This window comes from Daphnia carinata, chromosome 7 (genome assembly GCF_022539665.2).
Source record: "Daphnia carinata strain CSIRO-1 chromosome 7, CSIRO_AGI_Dcar_HiC_V3, whole genome shotgun sequence".
NCBI classification, from domain to species: Eukaryota; Metazoa; Arthropoda; class Branchiopoda; order Diplostraca; family Daphniidae; genus Daphnia; species Daphnia carinata.
This window is the reverse complement of record NC_081337.1, coordinates 8187208-8211599: the sequence shown is the minus strand read 5'-3', so window position 1 is coordinate 8211599 and position 24392 is coordinate 8187208. Positions and strand designations below refer to the sequence as shown.

General features: G+C 42.8%; 1 protein-coding gene across 2 annotated transcripts; it reads left to right on the top strand.

The window, feature by feature from the left end:
• Positions 1 to 1337: 1337 nt before the first annotated feature.
• LOC130687390 (receptor-type guanylate cyclase Gyc76C-like) lies at positions 1338 to 24364 on the top strand. 2 transcript variants are annotated; one of them, XM_057510546.2, is made up of 21 exons: positions 1338 to 2934; positions 13382 to 13530; positions 13592 to 14017; positions 14101 to 14175; positions 15557 to 15806; positions 16314 to 16460; positions 17730 to 17926; positions 18095 to 18260; positions 18400 to 18587; positions 18704 to 19003; positions 19503 to 19745; positions 19952 to 20189; positions 20593 to 20742; positions 20867 to 20931; positions 21449 to 21606; positions 21731 to 21871; positions 21954 to 22077; positions 22151 to 22249; positions 22329 to 22473; positions 22541 to 23145; positions 23223 to 24364. In XM_057510546.2, the coding sequence occupies exons 2-21, from the start codon at positions 13423 to 13425 to the stop codon at positions 24162 to 24164; spliced, it is 4767 nt and encodes a 1588-aa protein (XP_057366529.1). In that variant the 5' UTR covers positions 1338 to 2934; positions 13382 to 13422; the 3' UTR covers positions 24165 to 24364. The 2 variants fall into 2 exon arrangements, with proteins under 2 accessions (XP_057366529.1, XP_059352241.1); XM_059496258.1 differs by lacking the exon at positions 1338 to 2934 and adding an exon at positions 12844 to 12999.
• Positions 24365 to 24392: the final 28 nt, after the last annotated feature.

The following is a 24392-nucleotide window of genomic DNA, read 5'->3' as shown; positions in this document are numbered from 1 at the left end:
GAGCCAAAGAGAGAGAGCACAGCCGAACGACCGGTAGATGACTCTTACGGGACAAAAACGGGAGCTCAACCAGCTGTGACCAACTTTCCTTCATTCCGTATTGCCATTCAGTGCTTGTCCGCCCCTCTCTGATTCGTCAAAGTGTATGACGTGAATTGACGACTTTCACTCGTTTCGTTTGTTTTTTTTTTCGAGCCAGAAAGTTCCGAATATATTTGACCAAAAAAAGAAAATACATAAAAAAAAAAAGATTGGAATATGATGTTTTCCCCTCATTATGTTATATGCTGTTGTACGTAATGCGGCCAATTGCCCTCGTATTCTCATTCGACGGCCCCTTCTCTTTTCTCATTCTTGGATTTTGAAGGCCCGCCTGAGTGTGTCTGCCGTGCATACCGTTGCGGAACCAACTCGCTGGGGTCCGCCTAGTACATTACATAATTCGGGCAGTGATTTCGCTTCATGCACCCATTTTTACTTTTACTCTGTTCTTTTAACTGTTTTTTTTTTATTTTCGAAAACTCTCGTTTTCCGGATCCCTTAATGTTCTAGTTCCGCACTGCAAAACTCCATTGACGGGTGGACGTTTTCCGCCATTCATTTGCGCTTGACAGAAAGTATTTCATCTTTCGAAAACGAAAAGAAAAAAAATTTGTTTTCAAGTAAACTGAGAGGTATGTGTGTGCTAGGGCATGTATACGTTGCCGCTTTTGGAAGGGGGGGGGGTGGGAGATAGTGAATAGAGAGGGTGAGGTGGATTAGGGGGGAGGGACGTACTGTACACACATTGGACGACTCACGCGGTTTCGCGCTCGCTCGGGCTCTCTTTTTTATCCACCAACGCACGCCAGCCGAGACGGGCTAGTATGTGACCCGGTTTCTATCGGGATAGACGTGTCCGGCGTGAAATGCAGCTCGTCCCCGTGAAAGTTTCTCTTCTTCGTCTCACCGCTCGTTGGGATCATTAAAGCGGTTCGAGGCTCATCAAAAAAGAAGGCATCCACTTGCTGCTAAACAGCAACGCGAACAACAATAGCCGCCGATTCATTCCGGCAATTACTCAATCAAGATTTTTCGAGTTCTATCCCGTTTTGTTTTGTTTTTCCATTTTATTTTTGGTGCCTTCCCGGAACAAAAATCACGTCCAGCATAAACACGCACCTCGTCAGCGTTCCCTTTTTTTGACACATTACCAAGAAAGAAAGGTAACCAAAAAAAATGGTCGCACGTGCCCAGACGTGAGTGGATGTGATCCAACAGCCTGTTTTGTTTTTTTAAACCAAAATAAATAATAGAACTTTCGGTCTTGAGAAATTCAAAGAAACAAAAGTGTTTGGCGTGTGTCTTCGCGGATGTTGCGTGTCAGCTCCACCACCAGAGTTTGTGTGTTGTTTTAGAAAAAAATATATCGCCTTTCTTGACTCGTCTTCAACCGTGTTCATCATGACTTGTGGTTCCTGCTGCTCCACCACGTCATCGTTCCACCTTTAAACACGAAAACAAAAATGCAGGGAAAGTGACCGCATTGAAGGTGAAAGAAAAAGGCTAAAAGAGAAAAGAAGAAAGAGAAAACAATTGTCGTTTGAAGGGAAGGATAACAACGGAAAAGAAGAAGAAGAAGGAAGTCCCACCAAAAAAAATCTCTCTTGGTTAGTAGTTATTTACAAACCGGTTTGGGTAATCATCAATGAAGCGAAGCCTAGGCCTAGGTAATTGGCCCACTACTTAAACATTTTGCGGTAGCGGTGTGCAACAGTCACAATTTTTGCAATAGCTGATTCACTCAGTTTGTGCCAAGGTCCCTTGCATCCAACAACAACCGCCTGGCTCGTTCTGGTAATTGACCGACAAAAGTTCATCAGCACACACAGGCGTGTTTTCTGTGCTGACGGCCACACGCTTTCACTGTTCACACATCAAGAAATCGCCCCGTTTCAGGAGCCAAAAAAGCCAACGGAAGGCGCCCTAAGGAAACGGTTCCGCCCTTTGAAAACTCGAAACGGATCCCCTTCACAAAATTTCGCATTTGAGAAAATAGTTTTGTTTTTTCGGTCAGCAGGGTTACTGTGTTTTGAACCATAATTTCTGGTTGGACGTCTCTATAGTTCGTTGCATTTGTTTTGCCCTCTTCCCAGACCATCACCAAACCAAAACAAAAACTACGGGAATGATCGAAACACATCAAAAATGCTGTTGGCCGCTCCGTTTAATCGAACACTCTTCAGTTTATCGCCCAGCATCTTATGTGTTTGCCGGCAACAACCTCTTCCCCGCTCGTTCACGGTGACTGTATCGTTACGATCATCGTTGGGAGCAAACGACGAAGGCAATAACGAAGAGGAAGTTACAGAAGAAGAGTCACGGTGCTATTGACCAATTCGACAAGAAAAAAGAAATCCAGTTTTCTTTTGTTGAATTCTTTAAAACACTAAAGTGCTTGTGTAAACAACGGGACTAAAACAAGACCCTACAGACACAAAAGAGTCCGTTTTTTTATTTTTTAAAGAACAGAATCAGAATCTCGGAGAGGCTTCCAATAATACGTTTACAGACGACAACAAGAGCAGACGAAACAATAGATATCAGAGCAGAGAGGGAGAGGGAGAGAAACCAGTTGAACGAGAGCGTTCATTTCGATTGTTTTTATTGGGATTTTTGCCGGGCATTTTCTTCTTCCTCTCTCTCTCTCTGTGTGTGTTTGTGTGTTCCCTCTCCCCCCATTCTACTACTTGCTCTCTAACCGTACATATTTTCTGGCTCTGACGTTTGGCCCTCGCGTAGGATTGTGTTTGTGTGTGTGTATCAGCTACGTCCCGAACGGAGGTCATCAGAAATTCTGTTCACGTCCAGTTTTTCTTTTACGGACGGTCGGGACTTTTGTATATCGACAACTGAGGCCGACTTAAAATCAACATACACGTTCATCCAAACAAGGTAAGGTTAAAATCCTCGTTTATTTGTGTTTGTTTTTTTTCCCCTATCCTTCCAGTTGAGCATTTTCGTCCGACTTGTATTCGTTTTGCTTGACAATCAGTTTCCTTTATGAACAATTGCGACTGATGTCCAAAGCCCAATATAACAGGCACAAGCCCGCGCTCTAATTATACATGCCCTTTTCAGTAGAGTACGGGTTTTTAGCAATGGATAGGAGAAGTTAGACTGACAGGATCGCTACTTTTGGGTCCTTTATTTTGTGTAAACACCGCCTCAGAGACCACCAATGCGTCCCTGTTTTTAATCAGCCTGCTGGTCAATGTCTCGTTTGCACAGTGGCTTATGATTGCTAAACCCACAGTCACTACATGTTTCACTGGAGGATGATAACCGTTGATATGGGTGATAACAAGAGAGGAAACTACACCTCCAACCCGACGAGTAATCTTCCACTGACGATAAGAAACTTTTTACATCCTTTTTGAAATAGAAAATCAGCTGAAAAAGATCGTTTTATTTGGTGGGTTTATATATATATATATAAATAGCACGGAATGCAAAAATAAGCTATTTATTAAATAAGCAAATAAATGGACTGGCTTGATTGACCTGATTAACTTACTGCGTCCTATCTGCCAGTCTAAAACTGTAACATCGACTCGAACGCATTCCGTTATCGTCGTGCGTGGCTGTTTCATCCGGTATGGAAGCAGCAGTTGAAATGTACTCCAATTAAAGAACCAATTCAGGACAGTTAAAAATACGTTTTTTTTTGTTTTTTAGTTTCATCTTTTAATTAACTGTGGCATTTGATTATTGGTCTCGTCATCAACGGAATTTTCTTTTTCTTTGAAACGGAAAACAACCGGTTCGTTCCGGTACAATCCATTCGTTATATGGAGTGTACGGTGTGCGTGTCTGTGTGTAATTTTCACCGTCCGATGACAACGATTTCATGTCTGACGTATCCATAATCAATCAGACTGATTCAAAGGGTAAAGAACAAATTTGAAGAAAACGATGATTCATCATCAGACTAGCTGACCCTTTATGTCATTTTTTTTATCTCTCTCAATATAGCTAACGATTTCCAAAAAGAATTGGCACACGCAAAAAAAAATATTGACTTTCGTACGTTTTTTTTTATCGTCTGGCGGTCACAACATCTGTCAGCATTAGTCTCGATTCATTTATTGTATTCCGTTTAGCGTTTCTTTTCATGCCGAAATTTCCAATTGTTACGGTGTATAAAACATACGTGACTCTACACCCAAGAAAATCCCTTTATGATATTTATTGCTGACTGTAATGGGGCGTTCACTGAACTAATCGTTTTGTCTTTTGATTTATTTTTACTTTCTGTTGGGGGGGGGGAGAGAAACTATCTTCTTCAAAGTTAATTTTTTTTCCAGGTATCACGAGAGTAAAGGTTTAAAGTCCATGGCCAAACAGTATATCTTTTTTGTAGAATTGAACCTGTGACCTCTTGGCTATCAATCCGAGAGATCAAAGTAACACACAGGATTTAAGGTTGCTGTCGTTAATCAGTTTCCATATATTGGAGCCGGACGGCCAGTTGGACTAAAGAGAGAAAGTGGATAAGACCCCGTTTTTTTGCTAAGGGGATTTTCATCTGTGAGCTTGCGTCTGTTTCGTCTTTCTCTGTTAGTCGTCGTAGTAGACCCAATTATATTTATAGAACCAGTCGACGGCGTCTGGCATAACATTTAACATACAAACACACGACAGACGCATTTTTCTTGCTGATGCCATCCGATTGGTTCACTATGTCTGACAGGCTTCAACCTTTTCACGAAAAAAAAGTAGATGACCGACAAAGAGAGACAGTGACGTGTTGCATCTATTGATGCTATGTCTGCACAGCCATCTTAATCGATGGCACGTAGCCCACACACATATTTATTGCCGCTTGCTGCTGGAGACATAAAAGACGGTACTTCACTACTGACATTCACCGTTAGCATCCAATCATAACGACCCAGCTGTCCAGCATCATCAAGCCAGCCAATGGTGCTTTATAGCGACCAAGAGGGGGCCTACAAAAAAAAAAAAAAATATACCAGATCAGATGAGCTCAATCAACGTCACGTAACAAGGTAGCGGCGGTATATACACACAGCCGTGCCTTACGTGTCTTGTTTAGACGGAGTGAGCCACATTTTTTTTCTTCACCCATTCTGGTGATCGTCCAGGTCTGTCCGTTTAAAAATAAAACAGCGTGAATAGAATGCAAGCAAAAATAAAAAAAAAATTTATAGACAAAAAAAACAAAACAAATGCAAAGCGCGAAAAATCTCTTCGAAAAGGTTGACGACCTTTTGAATAGTTGTTGTTTTTTTTTCGCTATTTCAGCTAGAAAAATGCGTGTGACCTGTTGACGGATGAGGTCCCCTTTTTACTCTGTTTATCAAAGATGTTCAAAGACGCATGTGGCAGCATACGACGGGGAATATATGATATTGCCGTTAAACCAAACATTTTTTTATGGGAATAACGTCATAGTTTTTTTCCCCATCGTAGACGCCATTTTCCCGATGTTTGCGCTATCGCACGGATGCACAATACAAAAGAGGCCAGAAAATGTATTCAGGTGTCACCGAGATTTGTGGATAACAAACAAAAACCAAACGACAAAGTGCATCGTCTTATTGCGATTATCTTGCTCCACTTCCTCCCGTTTGAGTTTTTGTTAGTTTATTTTCGTGAGTTCTGAACGTTTTTAGATACGCGCAAGGTAATGCAAGTCGTGATGCGCAAGGTCGTCAGAGGTCAAAACAGTCTAATGCCTATCAGGCTTCTGCTTGCTTACGTCAACAGAGAACGGTGAAAATGGGCCATTGAAAAAAGCAGAGCTCCTTGTTCCAGAACTTCTACGAACAGTTTTCTAGCTTTAGCTGGAAATCGTTAGCCATCGATGACGAAAGAGATAAAAGAGAACATTTTAAGTTGTTGGACGTCAATTTACATGCAAGCTTGCTCGTGCTGTTACTTCACCTGCCTTTTTCAGCGAACCCTCGAAGCAGATCCGCACATCCATCAGTTATCGACCACCACCTTTTCTCCATTTGTTGTATAGTGGATCTTTGTTGTGGTTTGACAACCTTAAAGTATTGCTTTTTAAAATGTACCCTAAATGAACCTTAAGCGAATATTAGCATACGTGTTCAAAGTGATCGTTGCTGCGGGACAAGCATAAAATTGACTGACGTCAAAGACCCCCTATTCTCTTTCGCATTTATCTAAAAATTGCATTCGTTTTTAAGAGGATTTAGTGGACAGATGTTTTCGTACATGAATCTAAAATACCGATATTTCGTACCCAGAGACACCTGTGTTTGTATGTCACGTAACAGCGGGAGACGTCATTGTGCGGAACGCGCCATCGATCGTACGAATATAAAATCAGGCTGCCATTTCAATCGAAAAATTTGATGGCTCTTTTTTCTTTTTTAATGGGGCTGTATATTAACGATTTAAAGAGAAGACTTTGGCATTTCTCCATATTAGCTGCACGGTGTTGTAAGAGCTGTACCATATTGTTCGGCGTTTGATAAAATCCGAGTCAGGGCAACACATGGTGAAAAAAAAATTCTGTTTTCTCTCATCTAATATTCTTCTTATTGCGAATCCCCGTTGTCTTTTTATTAACTCACAAACTCGAGGCTTGCTCTTAAAGAATTGTTCTTCACAGTTGCTTCACAGGCCCTGAAATTCGAGTGCGCCATAGCAGCAGATTTTCATCGATTTCTTTTTTCCTTATTGCTTCACATTTTTATTTACAAAAAGGAAATTTTTTGAGACGTCTTTTTTAAATCGTAAAAGTCTATTGTATCGCTTTTATTTTAGCCTGTCTGATTTCTCAGCTGCAGGAAACTGTGCCGTAACGACATCGACGAATCGTTTCCGATGAATCTCTCTTGATTGATTGCCCGTCTGGCCGGATGTTGCATGCTCAACTGGTTATATTCAGTTGCTCGGCTACACTTGTGGTATTCATTTACGAACGACTATCCTGTATCCAACCAGCCCCAAGTCCTTAACTCATACCCTTTTTAAGGCACTGAGGCAATGGATGTTGTAGACGATTTAGCCACTGGCAATCCGTTTGGGACGGCTCGTCTGACAGAGACGAAACTGCCATGCACCCAATCAAAACGTTGTGTTAGAAAAAAGACAAAATCGAGGAAATGAAATTGAGTCTATAGAGTAGTTCCTAGGAAAGTCGGGAAAGTTTTCAGATCGCGACCTCTTGAATGTTGCGTGCCATCAGCTGCTTAATCGATTGAACAGGAAAGCCTCCACTCTGTGTCGTCACTCTCATTTGAAATAACTCTCGCTCGTACAAAATTAAAGAACAAACAGTCGTAGGGTGTCGTTAGCTAGCAAACAGACCTTGGGAATTGCCAAAGAGGAAAGGCGATGCGAAGGAAACAAGAGCGACGCGTTGTCGTTGCAGATATTGTTTCTATTTTGGGAGAAGAAAAACGTGAAAAAAAAGAGCTTTTTTAACGTTAAAAAACCACAGGACGCTGCGGTGGCTGCAAAATATGTTTGAGTTCAATCGAAAAGAAAACCGCACATCCATTGGTTTCGATTTCATATGATTTTGTGTTCCCCACCAGTTAAAAAAAAATAATCCAAGCCAATCTTGCCTTTCGATGTTCCCATTGGGTCATACGTTTAATGTGCGTGAAGAAGAGTCTCAATAACCCAAATGGGATATTTTTACCGAGAGGATCAATGTAAAGTTTCTGTGACTGGCAAGTGTAATCTTATCTGGTGCGTTCTCCATTTTCAGCCGGATATAGTCTACACACAATCCTCCGCTTCCGCCTCAGCCTTTTTTTTTTTCTCTTTAGCCATTGCCGCTCCGTTTACTCTATTACGAATTTCGACACGCTGTTGTGCAGCACGCAGAGCGTACACACAGACACACAATCTCCGTTGAAGAGTTAACCGCGCCAGGGCCACGACGTTATGCATTTTTGATTTGATATGGTGACTCTTCATTCGCCTCTTCATGTCTTATTACTACGATGTAGGCGAACTCTGGTGTACACCCGCTATTTTCATCGGCTTGTTGTAATACGAATCCCGATGGCAGAGCATTCAGGGAGCACCAAACAAACCCAAATTATCCCGGTTTACTTACTTTTTTTTTCTTTATTAAATGTTTTCCATCTGTATTATAGCCAAATGCTTAATCGAAGCGATTCGTATATATAGCAGCCAGCAATCTTGTAGCAATCAAAAGTCAACTGATTAGAACGTGAACCGGCATCATTATTTTTTTTTCTGTCCTTCCCCTATCTCATATCCTTTTTTTCTTTTTTCGTTGGAAATCTCGACTTACAAGCTCACATTGACATTACCGCATCTGTTGTTGTATTTTCCTTCGTGTGACCAATGGCTGCGAAAAGAAATAAAGCTCGGGTCGTCCGGGGCGGCGGCGGGTCGGCAAAAGGTTATCGGGCGGTCATGTGCATCCGCCCGAACGTTCGCTTTTGGAATCGAATTCGAGACACTTATACACAGAGTTTTACATCAGTGGACGTGTTTGTTGTTTGAAACGCGACCGTTGAGCACCATTACCAGGAACACGAAAAATCAGAAGAAAAAGTAGCCAAAGAAGAAGAAAAAAAAGAACGTCGATTAAAGTATCGGATACTTGGTGGACGTTGGCGTAAGTGCGTGGAATTGCGGGGCGGGAATTGCGAAGCGGGAAACAGAAAAAAAAAAAAGAATTGACTTGTTTTTATTTTTCTAACAACGACGCACTTTACCAACCCCTTTCGCTCCGGGGTTTCCTATTTATATACACATCTTTTCACGCGGTAGTTTTGTTGTTTTTGTTTTTTATTTCATTTCTCGTTATGGTGGCAATTTATTTTTCTTTCCTTATTCCTTCCACTAAACCAATTTTCGTTATTTTATCTAACATATATTACAGTTTCATTTTCCGAGCACTCCAATTGCCACTATTGAGTGGTCCAGTTGATAATGTCCAAAAATCGAATAGCCAACGATGGCCAACGCCCATCAGAAAAACAAGGAAGAAACGATGACAAGTAAAATGATTAATAATTGATAGAAAGCAGACTGTCATAAAAAAACAAACACACGAGTTAAAAAAGAAACTAAATGGGTTGAAATGCAATCGATCAGCAGCAGTCCAACAACTCGACGAACCCAACGGATTGTTTAATCGAAGAAAAGGCGTGCGCCCTTACGGTCCAACGACAGTTGGTCTAGTATAATAATCTATTTTATGTAGTTTACATCAAGGATTGCTGGGTCGCAGCAAACTTTTTATTCCATCATAGACCCCCCACCCTCCTAGACACACACATACAAAGAGAATCAGAAGGCGCAGAAAAGGGAGAAGCCAAACAATATCTAAAAATACGACTGGCTAGACTTTTTCTTTCAGTAAAGCACTATAGTATACATGCCATATCGTATAGGCTTTGTGTGTGCGCAGTCAGGATTGCTCCCTTCCCCTCTTTTTTTTTTTTTGAAATATATTTTCTGCTCGCGTGTGTACGAAACAGTGCGTACGTGATGGAGTGCAGTATTTCGTGCTATAACAATCGGTCCATGCATATATGCTCTTTTTTTTCCCACATGTCCGCCTGGCATTCGGAAAGAATCTCGCCGCCGTGCGGAAAGTTTGAAAACAAAAGGCTAGTGTATCTCGTTGAGCAAATTACATCATCCGATTTGGCCAAATGTGTATATACAGAGTAAAGTTGCATAGCATAACGGCAGCGCTGGCGAAATTCGACAACTCCCGCACATCCATAGAGAGTGGTCGGGTTCGTTGCACTGTGACGTGCCATTCAACGCCCCCCTCCACCCACCGCTGCCGACAAATAAGTGTAAGGCCATGTCATCATCATTGCCGACAGGCTTTTGGAAACAAGTTCTTCCCTAATCTACACGCAAGTGTAGAGTTTCAAAACCGAAACGCTTAGACCTTAACTACAGCGTCGGGTCCATTACCGATCCTCTCTGTTTTTATTCCAAGAGGCTAGCGAACTAGCGCGAAGAAAGCCTCACGGTCAGCGCTCTTTTTCTCTTTCCAATTCGATATGTAACCCCATCACGGGAAAATAGCGCCAAGTTGGAGGGCCGTAACGTTTATATAGTTTTTTTTTCCTCTCGCGATTTTATATGGCCGTGCACGATGGAACAACGTGATCGTAATTCAGCAGCCCTTTTTCTCAACCACCCATCCCAAACGCACGATCGTTCCCCTTTGAGCCTTGTAGCCTAGCATTTTGGTCGTTTATCAGTCGATAGGGTTGCCTATATTCTGTACGTCCCATCCAGCCAACAGCATCCAGTTGGAAGGCAAAAGAAATTCGGGCATGAAAAACAGAAGCAGAATGTTAAGATATTCTCTTCTCGTCGACGATGGCTCCACAGCGGCTCTCCATCAGATGGAAAACTCCGGCTGTATCCAGCATCCGCTTTTTGTTTGCACAGAAAATATCCAAACCGTTTACTTTCTCTGTGTTACAAAGCTGCAGCTTTTTTTTTTCTTTTTCTTGGGCGGGATTGTTATCGTCTCCTATATTATCCTTCCGCATTTTTTTGTGTGTGTTTGCGTGTGCGTGAGAGCCTCCGCTCCATAGTCCGGCCATGTCATCCGATATTGGCCGCCGCCCGGCTTTAAACAGTATAAAAAGGGTGGGTCTATCTTTTTGTTCGCCATATTTCCTCTTGGCCTCCTCTAGTCCAACGTTTTATGCGCTATGTAGTTATAGTGTACGCTTCGGCGCACGAATGTCACATTTGAACGCGTGTGAAACGAACATGGCCCTATCCCTCCTTATTTCGCCCTAGTTTTCTTTTTCTCCATAAAGGGCCTTATGTCTATGCATACACCGTTATGTGTATACGTGTGTGTGCTGTTTGCTCGCTGACTGGAAGATATGGCTAACGTTTCAAATGGCGGCCGTGTTACTAACGCAGCAAAGGACAGCCTCTTTTCATTTGTTCTATTGGTGACTCCATCGTCCGACATCACGTTCATCCACTTTCCATGTATGCTCCTCTTAATCGATCGTTAAGTGGACAGTTGTTCTCATAGACGAGGCCGTTTTTTGCGTGCTCATCGCTAACTCGTCTCGTTACGAGTTCTGCCGGCATAGAAATGTCTCTCCGTCTTTAGAAGCAAAAACAAATGCGTACAAAAAAATGCGTAAGAAGACCCCTTACGAGATTCCTAAAGGCTCTTTTGTATTCTTGTTGTTGGTAAAAGTTTGTTGTCGTTAAACATCCACGGTTTTTAATTTAACGAAGAAGAGAACGGCATCAGCTTTCAGTTCACATCCCATCCGACGATACAATCCTATTTAAGGATATCAGCTTCTCCCATCACCAGTCTAAACTTATAGCTGAATCAAAGTCCTTATTGGAAAGATCTCATATTATTATTTAAATGGCAGGCAGGCCTTTGTTTTTTTGCGCAATAATTCAATGGTATCTGCGTTGTTCTTTGAATTGGTTTGATTTCCCTAATGTCATCTTACATTTGGAGGCAAAAAATTCAGAAGCGCAATGCCGCACCAGGCGTCCCTTCGTTAAATAATTCCGGATTGTCCCTGGAATCCTTTAGCTACCAAGGTCCTTGTGCAAAGAGATCTCCCTAAAAAAAAAAAAAAAAAAGGTTTTCTTCTTGGAAACGAGGGTCTCCCTTCTCAGCAACACGTCAGTCGACATTTCGTGATAAATATTGCACTATCCAGCTTTGCCCCCCAGTGTGTAATTACACGTTGCAGTTTATTTGCGCTTGTCTTTGTTTTGGACCGACTGTGGATGTTTTAAATCACCCGAACAAAAAATGGAGACCTCTTGGACGAAGAAAGGGAATTTGGGGGTCACGTGGAAGAAAGAAGACACAAGTGGTAACAATGGAGAGGAGGTAAAGGGCAACACAATGTCTTTTTAGCTGTTAGTCTTTTCGCTGTATTGGATAGATAAGCGTCGACAGTTTGGCAAAGAAGGAAAGAAAAGCGCAAACTTATACACAGACACACTGGCGAAATGGATAAATAACTCTTGTTGTGATGCCCTTTCGTCGGGTATTTCCTTCGTCCTCAAACAGCTGAGGCCATCCACGGACTTGGTCGTCGACTCGATTTCGATATATGGAAATCCTTTTAGCGTTTTACACAATGTAACCGATTCGAAAGGAACGATTCCATTTTCTTTTCCTCTCGTTGCTGCCCATCAACAAGGACAAAAGGTAAATGAACGCCGCCATTATCAAGCAATCACGCAACCACTTTCTTCCTTTTGCTGGCCAGATAATAGTTGATTGAAAGTTAATACTGTTTGATTAGTAGCTTTTCAATTGGTTTGCGGCCAGTGTATGAAAGATAGGCCATCAAATAAATTCTAAATGATTATGGGGTTGACGTGTCAAGTTGTTAGCCTTCATACCAATCATCGCTAATTGGCCACCGTTGCGTTTGCGGTCGTTATTCCAGTGCAGCGGGCAACAAAAGAAAAAGTGTGTTAGCATTATCCGTTATTACGTTCCGCGTGCCACAGTGGAAACGGTGGAACGGCGTGAATATCTCCCGCTGAGGGGCATGGCGGCTCATCCAGTTGTGCCTTGTTTATTTCTCTTTTTTTCCTTTTCGGTTGTTGTTGGACGTTGTTCATTTTCGCACACACGGCGTTTTTCAATTCTTTTTTTTTTCTCTCTCTTCCTCCTGTCTCTGTCTTTCCATTTTGGTCATTCGCCATTATTGTTCGTCGTTAGAGCGACCTTGGCTCTTCATTGCGTTGCTATGGTCCCACAAAACCAACCGACACACGGTTGTCTTTCTTTTCCCTCCATTTTACTTTGTTTAATGGTCACTTTTTTTCTTCTGTTCTGCCATTTTCTTTCGTCTGCTTAAAACAGCCAAACCGTGCAGAAGTCTCTGTGCATGGCCACTGACTGGACTTTTTGTTGTTATGGCGTTTTTACTATTTGATTTCATGTCATCGTCAAGCCCGAAGCCAAGAAGAGAAAAACATCTCTTCAATGTAAGGTTTTTTTTTTCTTCTATGAATAGATATCACCTAGGAGTTTCAATATAAGGTTAAACAGTTGCCATACAGGTTTTTAAGTTGGCAGTTGGTTGCCTTTAGTGCTTGCTATTGATTCAAAAGCTTAGATCTATAGGATAACTTGATCGTTTTCTTGAGAGCCCTGGCCAATTTTGATGATAGATCTGCTCAACTGTCGCCCTAGATGTGTGTAATGCAAACAAAGCTATTCATCATCCATGTCAGACTGAAAGTTTATCCTTTTTTTTTTCTTACGTTTGGTGAGGGGAAAGTTGGTACACAAAAGCTGCTGTCATATTCTTATTATTGATCTGATGAATGTTTTGTGTGTTATATTCTCAACTCGATGACATTACAGGGCCGGCGTGAATTGATCGTCCAAAGACCATCAGACAAAACATGTCTGGCCGAAGAGAAGACTTCCCTGTTATTGTTGCCGATCAACCGCTGTACTCGGCGGTTACGTGTTCGCCACTCAAACCGACCAGTCATCGACAACAGCGCAAGGTAATACCCGTGAATTTATTTTCTGCAGCTCATGTTGATCCATCGTTTGAATCTGTTACAGGTAATGCCCGTGAAAACGGGGCTGATGGCAACCCGCCGCCAATGGCAACAGTGTTGGTGGTGGTTGGTTTTACTTTTCTTTGCGCTATTGCTAATCGGTCCGGCGGAACCGCAGACGAGCAAACCGATGGTCAACCTCACCATCGGCTATTTGCCTACCATTTTGGGCGAGCATCGCGACAAGCAAGGCTTATCAATTTCGGGAGCCATTACCTACGCTCTCAAGCGTATTGAAGAACAAAAAATCCTACCAGAGGGTGTCTCTTTGGTTCTTCAATTCAATGACACTCGATCCGATTTGCTGCTGACCACGAAATCCCTCACCGAGATGATGTGCCGAGATGTTGTAGCTGTTTTTGGACCTGAAAACACCTGCAATGTCGAAGCTACCATCGCTTCAGCCTGGAACAGGTTGATGATCTCTCATGTGAGTTATTTTTAAATTCTTTTTTCTTTGGTTGAATATATCATTCTTATGTTTTTCTTTTATGATGGATGATTTTGAAACAGAAATGTGCCGACCACACCGTCTCGGACAAGAAGAAATTTCCGACGTTCATTCGGACCTATCCAACGGAGACCCAGGTCAGTTCAAAGTTTACATTCTTTAGTTGTATCTCATTCGTATTTATAACCGAATCACCTGCGGTTTGTGTTTCTATCGTCAATTCGTCCACAATCGTTTTGGACTAGCTGACCCTTTTTCTTGTCTTTTGATCAGAGCATCAACATACTCGATAGAGGATGTTTCGAACTTTCTCAAGTTTTATTGCTTTGTACCTTTGTCTCGGGAATTGTGCGAAGATTCAAGCTCTCTGCGTGCAGCAACGAAAATTAATCGTTAACGTTTCATTTCAACCAGCTTGACGACGACATTCAATAGTTAAGTAAAAACTGGGCGTTTGCTATTTAGAATTCTAAAAGAGCCAAATGTAACAGGATCCGGGTGCCATCAGCATTTGTCATTCTTCTATTATTCCGTGAATGTTTCCACGGATAGACGGTGGACAGTAGAACGGGCGCAAATGCAGGGCTTAATGACATTTGTATTCGTGCGTGGCAAATCGAACAGACCTTGAAGACTTTGAGCGTCAGGGACGAAATTTACAAATGAGCATGGCGACGGACACGATGGCTCGGGCGGTTCTCTCAAAGTTGATGGTTTTTTTTGTTTTGTTTTTTTTTGCAAGCTGTTTCTTTATCTCTTGATACGTTTGTTTTATTCCTCGAGAAACGAGTGTGTACGATATAATAGTGCAGCCTGTTTTCCTTTTTACTTTTCTGGGAATAACGAGAGCTCTTTGATATTGAATTATGGCTATCGAATTTTGACTGACTGTGTTGACCTTCTCGTTTTTCCTGATGTCGCCGCCAAACGGCCCCTTGAGTTGTCCCGCACGATAGATGTTGACTGTCGTTGTTGTCTTAAAAGAACATTTAGGCCACAAACGACTTGGCCAACATTTGCCCGCTTTTGGAAGGTATGGCGCAGTTCAGCCTCTTGTCATTCAATGCCCTGTCTAATGATAATTCATCGTGAATAAGGACGGAATCGCATAGCGTAAAACAAGTTGGGCGGAGGTCAACAGCTGTGCTAAGGAAAAATGTCCCCCCCCCCTCTCTTTTTATGCTCGAGGAATTTCTCTCCTTTCTAGAGTGATGTCGTGATTTTTAAAACGGGATTCCTTCTTTATTCGCATTCTCACCATTTCACGCTCTCTATTTGCCGACTGTGACGTAAGCTCTTTTCAGTTGGGCACTCTTTGCTTTCCTTTTTTTTTTTTCTAGAGTATGCCACATGGTGCGAGTTCTTTTTTTGGATGATGCGCTGAGCCTGTTGCACTTCATTATTATATCGTAAGAAATAATAGAAGACACGGAATTATTTTAATGAATGTGCCTAACCTCTTAAATAATGGGACATCAACTGATTTCGTAAATGATTATTTTATTCATATGTTTTCAGGTGACGAAATCGATCGTGGCCCTGCTAACGCACTACCGCTGGAACAAATTCTCCATTGTGGCCGAAAACTCGCCGCGATGGCAGACGGTGGCCGATTCGCTGGAGGCTCGGGTCACGGCCACCAGCAGCATGAAACTCAATCACCGACTCAAGTTCGAGGACATGAACCGCTGCTGCGCTAATCGCGAATCCTGCTGTCACAATTCGTGGACGTTTGACATCCTCGAGAAGACGCGATCGGACACTCGAAGTAAGCACTTTTACTTCGTGATTGAGTCACAATTTTTTAAGAGGCCTTTTAAAGGATGAACGTATTTCGTAACTTTCGCTTGGTTTGTATGCCAACGGCCGCTAGCAAATCTCTTTCGCAACGACTATCAAATCTGACCCTGTTTGAGCATTAGAAATAGTTGGGAATTCAGATCTTCTTCTACTCTTTTCTTCCCAGAAAGAGAAAGAAGCGAAAGAAAGATGGGAGAAAGAGTCTGCCTTTTTGGCATCTTTGGCTGACCTCCTTAAATTTCTGTTTCTCTTCCCCTTCAATTTTTGGATGTGTGCTATTTGGCGTGATTCTGCTAACAATCCCATATGCATCTCAAGGCAGATTCCATGTTTTTGTTTTTGTTGGGGACTCTGCATATATCCCGTTACACTTTCGCTATTTTCCATTTTTTTTCTCTCTCGCTTTCTCGCTCTATTTAATATTCGTTCTTAAAATTCTAACGTTTTGTTTTTCATTTTATATTTTTAAAGACAGTTTACGTCTTCCTTGGCGAGCCGCACAACCTCTACGACTTCATGACGACGATGCAGATGATGAGACTCTTCACCAAAGGAGAGTACATGGTCATTTCCGTCGATTGGGAGACCTACAGCTCGGAGCGAGCCAGAGAATACCTATGGAGTTGAGTCGATTTTTACTTTTTTATTATCTTCACTAGTTGCTTTAGTTCAAATTCCGCAATGTTACATCACACCGTAACAGCGTGACAATAGCATAAATAATGGGCTAATCTTTAGCGTACTCAAGAGCGCAATTTTACTAGTTAATTTTTTTTTATTATTCCTTTACCAAGTATATCGCGCAGATATATATCCCTAGAGGGTCTTTAGAGTCTCATTGTAATGTTAGTACCTGACGTAAGTGTTCTTTATTTCGCCCTTCATCTACTTGATTTTTTTTTTTTCTTCTAAAACTGGGATGGCTGGTGTGAGCATGCGCAGGAGAAGAAGCAAAAAAGGAGACATTTAAAAAAGGAACTTCATGACGCGCAATGTGCGTTATCTCGCCAAGTCACTTCATGTATGTGAACTGGTTGGAAAGAAATGAAACAAGAAATTTTGAAGAAAAAAAAAATGAGGTCAGTGGCGTCGGTGGCGGCCATGGAGTGCAGGGTCCGTGAGTACCGGCTATTAAGCGTTGGATATGTACACACGCACACTGGGTATAGCATGAGATAAGAGATAAAGCCTCTTGCGTTTGTGGCTCTATAAGCTGCAACAACTGTAATAATATGAAAATGGAACCTTGTTGTTTGACTTGAGCGAGCCAATCAGAACAAAGGGCTGATCGTCTCACACTGTTTTCTTTTTTTCAGTTTTCTTGTTATCTCGGCAGGCCATTAGATGCCACGGCGTTACAAAAATAGCCTTTAAAAACGCGCTAGATTTGGTGCACACGTCAGCAGAGTGCATGCTGACGTGTCTGACCTTTGATTTTGATTTTAAAAAAAAAAAAAGCAAAGTGAAAAACACAATGAGAATGAATCCCGTTTATTCGAATACTGCCACTAGAAAATGTGGAGCAGTCTGACATGTTCGACAAACAGCAGCAAAAGAAATTGATGACACAGGGGATGCGATCTGTTAAGCTATCTCGGCTTCGGGAAGAGAATGGTTGGCAAAGAACCAGTTACATATAGATGTGTTCGTAATGTAGTAGTAGGCTGGATCAGTCGTTGATCCACCATCGATTCGTCTTTTTGTGGAAAGAGTTCATTTGTTCTGGTTCTTAACACTGCCGTCGATGCAAGGCGGGACAAGGCAAATCAATTTAATGTTTTTCCGATATAACAACCTGTCAAGTTGTAAGTAACTAATGTCTCGTGTTTATTATTTCCCCCCTTTTTTTTTCTCTATCTGTCTGTTGCGCCAAATCGAATGGCGGAAGCAGAACAGACGATGGTGAGCGAAATCCGCAACTGCAGCGAACTGGAATCGCCCAGTCCGGAAGCGGCCAAATCTCTTTTAATGATCGTGACTACGAAACCAGATGAAGGTTTCACGCAATTCTCCAAGATGGTACGCAAACACAATAAGGAGCCTCCGTTCTATTTCTCCGAACCGGAAATCTTCAAGACTTTTGTTCGGGTACGTACTAAAAAAAAATAATTATTGTCAACGTTGCAATTTTTGAAACGGTTAGCAACCATAGCTAGTGGGCAGCAGTTTTTGAGCTACGAGTGCCGATATGTTATTTATTATTTGAGTCAATCGATCACGATGATGAATGACCTTTCACGATTGGAACACACATAGCACGTTCCCATGTACGCTGCCCATTTGTACGACGCCGTGCTCCTCTATGCCAACGCGCTGGCCGCCGTGCTTAAAGATAACAATTTAACCGAACCAGCCAAAATTGTGGAAGCGGCCAAGAATGGAACACGTCTCTTTCAGCATATTCGCGGTCGCAAATATAACAGTAAGCCTTTTATATATTCCCTCTTTGTTTGATTGCGCTTGTACATCAATTGAGAGTTTTTTTTTGTGTATTTTTGGTATTGCCCGGGCACTTTGCTAAAATTGGCTGCAATTCTTTTCTCTGTTGTGCACTGACCCAGGCGTGACTGGGGCGTCCATCAGGATCGACGACAACGGCGACTCGGAGGGCAACTACACGGTGCTGGCCGTCAAGTTCAGTAATGTTTCCCGGGCTATCGCCGTCTCCAAAATGGTGCCCAGCACGTTTTACTGTCACTACGAAATGGTGCCGGTCGGCCGATTCGATTACACCAATTCAACCACGCCGGTAGAGTATATTCTACGGCCATGACTGTCTTTCTCTGTAAAGAAATAAGACTACAACAAAACTGAGGGTTAATACCTTTTCATTGCATTCGCTTTGCTTTTGTTTTTTCTTCAAAGAAATTCACTCTAACCGACAAGATTTCGTGGGTGGGTCAGCGCGCACCAATGGACGAGCCTCCGTGTGGCTACGGTAATGAAAAATGTAGTGACGGCGACCGCCGCCTAAGAGATTCACGAATTGCTGCTGGAGTGCTAGGTTGTATTTTCATTGTGGCCGTCATCGCGACCCTCTTCGTCTATCGCAAATGGAAGGTCGAACAAGAGATTGCTGGCCTCGTTTGGAAGATCGATCCCAAAGACATCATACCAATTTCGTGCCAGACTGCCGACGGGTTCATGGACAAATCCACTAGCAAAGTAACTTCTGGCCTTTCTATTCTTTCTTTTCTTGTTTATACAAAAATCGGTTTGTGTGTCTGCCGGGGTGTCTTTTATATGCCCATTATTAGAAGACGAGGATAGCGCACGAAAAGAAAAAAAAAAGAAAAGGGATACACACACAAACAGAAGCCAACTCGCAGCCATCTGTTTCACTATTATTCCAGAACTACGAGAACGAGTTGTTACTGGCCAATCATTTTTCCTTGTCAATAACAGGTCCATTCTTTCCGAAAAATATTGGTTTGGAGATTTCAAAAACATCTGTTTTCCATTTCGATCGAGACGTACAGTGTATCGATAATGATAATCTAAGCACTCGCAAAATCACCGGCATTCTTTTTTATGTTGAATTGAAGGGCATCTATTTTTACGGAAAGGGAAGACATGTTTAGTTAAGAATCTAGAATGGTGTTTGAAGGTTTAATATCAATCAAACTGCCAATCTGCAACTGATACGTATCTCTTTGATTTACAGTTGAGTTTGGCGAGCGTGGCCGTGGATCAAGTTTTCACCAAAGTGGCCACCTACCGCGGAACAATCGTGCGCACCAAGGATCTAGTCTTCTCCAAGCGGCACGAAATCGGTCGCAAGACGATGAAGGAGATGCGCTTGATGCGCGAAATCCGGCACGACAACATCAACCCGTTCATCGGCGCTGCTGTCGAACCCAACCGTATCCAGATCGTCTCCGAATACTGTCACAAGGGATCCCTACCGGTAAGGCCAAAGACAATCAATCAGTCAATATCCAAGACATTCGTGCAAGCTCCGAAAAGCGTTAGATTTATGGAGTCATTAAAAATGTTCCAAGAACAGAAAAATTCCACGTGAGAGAAAAACTCGTTACATCGAATCGCGGATGCGATGCAGATAGCAGGCCGTTTTCTCTAGTTCATTCTTTATTGTTTTTTTTTATACGACAGGACATTTTGGAGAACGACGACATCAAGTTGGAGGCAATCTTCATAGCGTCAATGGTCAACGACCTGGTCAAGGGTATGATGCATCTTCACAAAACAGATCTACACTTCCACGGCAACCTCAAGTCGTCCAACTGCGTCGTCACTTCGCGCTGGGTTCTCCAAATCACCGACTACGGCCTACACGAGTTGCGCGCCGCAGCCGAAAAGGATGCCATGGGAGATCACGAACTCTATCGCAGTAAGTTACAACACCATCCTACCATGTCGACTGTTAGGGCGTTTTTTTTTTTGTGATTGTTTTTCTGGTTTAATCATATGCCCGTGAGGTGCAACGTCATAACTTTTCAACCCCTAGCAACTTGAGAAACGAAAGCTAAACGTTTTTGCATCCGTAGGGAATGTAACAATCTACATTCTTTCTTTCTGTTATTATTTATGACCTGCTTCACTGGCCATATTTTTTCGAAATAACCCGTCTTTTCTGTATTTGATTTATTGTTGCTGGTTCTTTTTCATTTCAGCATTGTCTCCTCCCACTATGCGTAACGTGTGTATGGCCATCGTTAAACTGATGGCAACATAAAAATTTGAATCTTGGTCATTTGAGTTTTCAACTGTCATTGTTTACTTTGAACCAACAGATTTGTTATGGAAGGCGCCGGAATTGCTGAACGACCAGTCTGGTTCAGTTCGAGGCTCACAGAAGGCTGACGTCTACGCCTTCGGCATGATCCTCTTTGAGATTCTGACTCGACAAGACGCTTTCAGTGGCTACAATTTCGAGCCAAAAGGTTCGTGTTAGTTTGCAAACGCCTGACTCGCACAACAACCTCCCTCATTTCTCCTCCCTCTCAACAAATAACTTGGTTAGTCTTTCTAGCTTTTAACTTTTCCTTTCACCCCGGTTTGAAATAGATATCGTCGACAAGATTGGAGCTGGACCGGCTCCAGGAGAGAAACCTTTCCGTCCCGATCTCCAGGTACGAGCATAAAATTACACTATTATACTACAACGCATGGTGTAATTGTGTGCGTAATCTACAAGGTTTACTTCTTTGGGTATATTTGTGGTAAAAGTACCAACGATACGCCAGTTTATGGCCAGTTTGGTTATTATCGATCGCCTTGGCTTTTTTTTTTCACGAGCGTGAAAGAATGCTATGAAACGAAAGAGAGATTCTGTTATTTCGCCTGCACGTCTGATGGTTATACCCCTCTCCCTTCTGCTTATACGATTCGTTCGTCGAGAGCAACTGCCAAAGTCGTTTCGGCTCGTAGTTCGTATGAGCCGTAACAGCACCCGACGTCCCTTGAATTACTAGCCTCATTTCCTTATCCGGTAGATTGTAGTGAACGAAATCTGCTGGCGTCGCGACAATGTTTTTTTCCTCGTTCATTTCTAGGCTCTACGAAATCATTTCTCTAGATCTTGATAGCTATATTTTATTTATTTATTCATTACTACCTATTCTTTTATTTTTCTTTTTCCCTCCAAAGATGCTGCAAGAGTATTGCATCTTCGTGCAACCAGATATCGAAATGGGCTGCCCGGAATACATTCGCTCGTGCATGGAAGATTGCTGGGCCGAGTTGCCAGACCAGCGCCCGGATTTCCCCACTATTCGCGACCGACTTCGTAAAATGAGAGAAGGAATGTAAGTTATACAATGCTTTTCTTTCTTTTATGTTTGGCATATACAGTGTGTAACATATATAATGACGCGGCGTCTAATACGATTTCTCCTCTTTTTGCTATCGTGTCGTTTCATCAATCCACAGGAAGCCGTTTATTATGGACCAGCTGATGGAAATGATGGTGATCTATGCCAACAATCTCGAAGTTTTGGTGAACGAGCGCACTCAACTACTCTACGAAGAGAAACAAAAGACCGAGGATCTCCTTCATCGCATGTTACCCAAGTCAGTGCCTACTCTTTTTATTATTACGTTTATTAGCTTCTCGAGAAAACAAGCTCACATGATAATTGGCATTGACATTTAGACCCGTGGCCCAACGATTAACGAGAGGCTATGGTATCGAACCAGAATCCTACGAGGCTGTCACAATTTATTTTAGTGACATTGTCGGTTTTACGAAAATGTCGGCTGAGAGTACGCCGTTTCAGGTACTGTTGTGCAATGCTTTTGAGATTTTCATTTAGTGATAACGTCAATTTGCATTTCATTCCTCGATAATAGGTGGTTAACTTCCTGAACGACCTGTACACCTTGTTTGATTCCATCATTCAAGGTTACGATGTGTACAAAGTGGAAACTATCGGAGACGCCTACATGGTGGTAAGTACAAGAAGCTGTTTCACCACAACTCGTTTATAACGATATCCTTGATTGCTTTAACAAATGAATGGTAAAACAGGTTTCTGGTTTGCCTTTACCAAACGGCGACGCTCACGCTGGGATGATTGCATCAATGGCACTTGATTTGCTATCAGCCGTCAAGAATCACAGGGTGTCCCATCGACCTAAAGATCCAGTTTTACTCAGAATTGGCATCCACACGGGTAATTAAAGACAATACATTTTATTTGAATTGGAATCTAAAGAATCCCATTTAAAAACAAACAACAGGACCCGTGGTTGCCGGTGTGGTGGGCTTAACAATGCCTAGATATTGCTTGTTCGGTGATACAGTGAACACAGCTTCTCGGATGGAATCGAATGGTGAACCATTACGGATTCATATCAGTTGCGAGTGTCGGAAAGCCCTAGAAAAAATTGGTGGTTACGTAACTGAAGAAAGAGGTCTCGTTGCCATGAAGGGCAAGGGCGAAGTGTTAACACATTGGTTAATTGGCGTTACCAGCGGTGCTGTCAAAGCACGAACGGACATTGGAACTAACCAAGCCCCACTCTTTTGTCGACCCTCTGGTGCGATTGGAGCCAATAACGCCAACGGCAGTGCCGGCAACATGTCAGATCTTCGAAGAAGAAGTCCACGGATGCTCCACAGGGCTGAATCCATGCTGACACGAAGAGTGTCAACTGATTCGAGGCCAGTTGGTAGTGGAAGCGTTCGGATGAGCTCGTCACTGGCTGGGCAACAAGGACGAATTCAAGGGCACCCGAACAGGCTGTATCACCATGACAACAATTCGGCCGAAATATTGGAAGGCTCCATTACCGATTCCATATGTAGCAGTACCAATAGCACCAGTCAAGCCCCATCTCCAATGGTAAAACCTTCGCCTTCTCAAACGCGTACAATATCCTCCTGATTTTTCCAAATCATTTTCTTTTATCTGGAATTAAGTTTTACAATAGGAAAACGAGCCAATCAGCCAGGTCTCTGCGTTCCGTTCGCACATCAAAGTCAAACGCGAGCCTTCGACGCAGTTGCTTATTAACACGTAGCGCCCATGCTAGCCAAGTTCAGATAGTTGCTGAAGCGGCCAGTGAGAGTGGGGATGCGGACTACCGAAGTGGAACGACTGCCAGTCCGCTTTTACCTCAACGTCGATGCCAGTCACTTGGTCGTTTTCCCGGTGACGAAAACCAACACCACCATCAGCAAAATCAGCAAAGAGGCATAGCTTCAGAGAGCCATGGACCTCGACAGTTTCTATGCGTTCCTCAAGTCTTCCCTTCCCGTGGCAACAAAACGACCCAGCGTCGAAGGAAAGAATCGAAATCTTTGGATCTTTTTCCGTCTGAATTAAGGTCAACTCTGAACGAGCAGTCGCCTTTGCCTAGTTGCGCGTCTCAGGGCGACACCGAAGATGAACACACTCGGCTTCTTGACGGATCTGATGATCACAACGTTGTTTTGACGATCCCTAACGGCGATCAACCACAGCAAGCCGAGTTGTCTCGACCAAACGGACATATCAAGACTGCTGGCTATCAGGCCGTGAAATTAATTCACAATGATGACGAAGGAATCGACGTCAACTCCGAGTCGCTCATCAGTCGTGATCGTACTCGGCCCCGACCGAGCCTCACAGCTTGTGGACTATTAGAGCCGGAAAAGAGGTGGCACTCGTGCGAACAACTGCATCATCCAACATCCGGAGAGAAACGCGGTAAAGAGAACAAGGACACGGCCATCGCCTCCACCGTCAACAAGAGCGTCAAGCAGTGGCTAGTCAGTCTGTTCGGCGTGGGTCACGGAGGAGACACTTTTGTCCGAAGTTCACAGACGGGAACGGAAGAATTCTCCGACCTCCACCGTGATGACAGAGAAAGTGTTGTGTGAAATCGCCATGCTACTTTAATACTTCCCCAGACAAAATCGCTTTACTCGTTTCGTAATTCGCATATTCGCCATTTTTTAAATGCCATACCCGATCTTTGATGTTCATGTATCTTATTGAGTCGGAATGTTTTCTTTGATTGTTTGTATCGGTAATATTGTCGCTGCTGAAAACAATGTGATAAATCGGTTGTTGTTTTATAGTTTGGTTTGCCTTTTCAGTTGTCTAAA

Bases quoted from the DNA above. Each gene is read 5' to 3' on its own strand.
- LOC130687390 (XM_057510546.2), top strand. From the start codon at position 13,423: ATGTCTGGCCGAAGAGAAGACTTCCCTGTTATTGTTGCCGATCAACCG. The intron at 17,927-18,094 runs GTACGTACTAAA...GAACACACATAG, and splicing joins TCTTCAAGACTTTTGTTCGG to CACGTTCCCATGTACGCTGC. The intron at 19,746-19,951 runs GTAAGGCCAAAG...TTTATACGACAG, and splicing joins GTCACAAGGGATCCCTACCG to GACATTTTGGAGAACGACGA.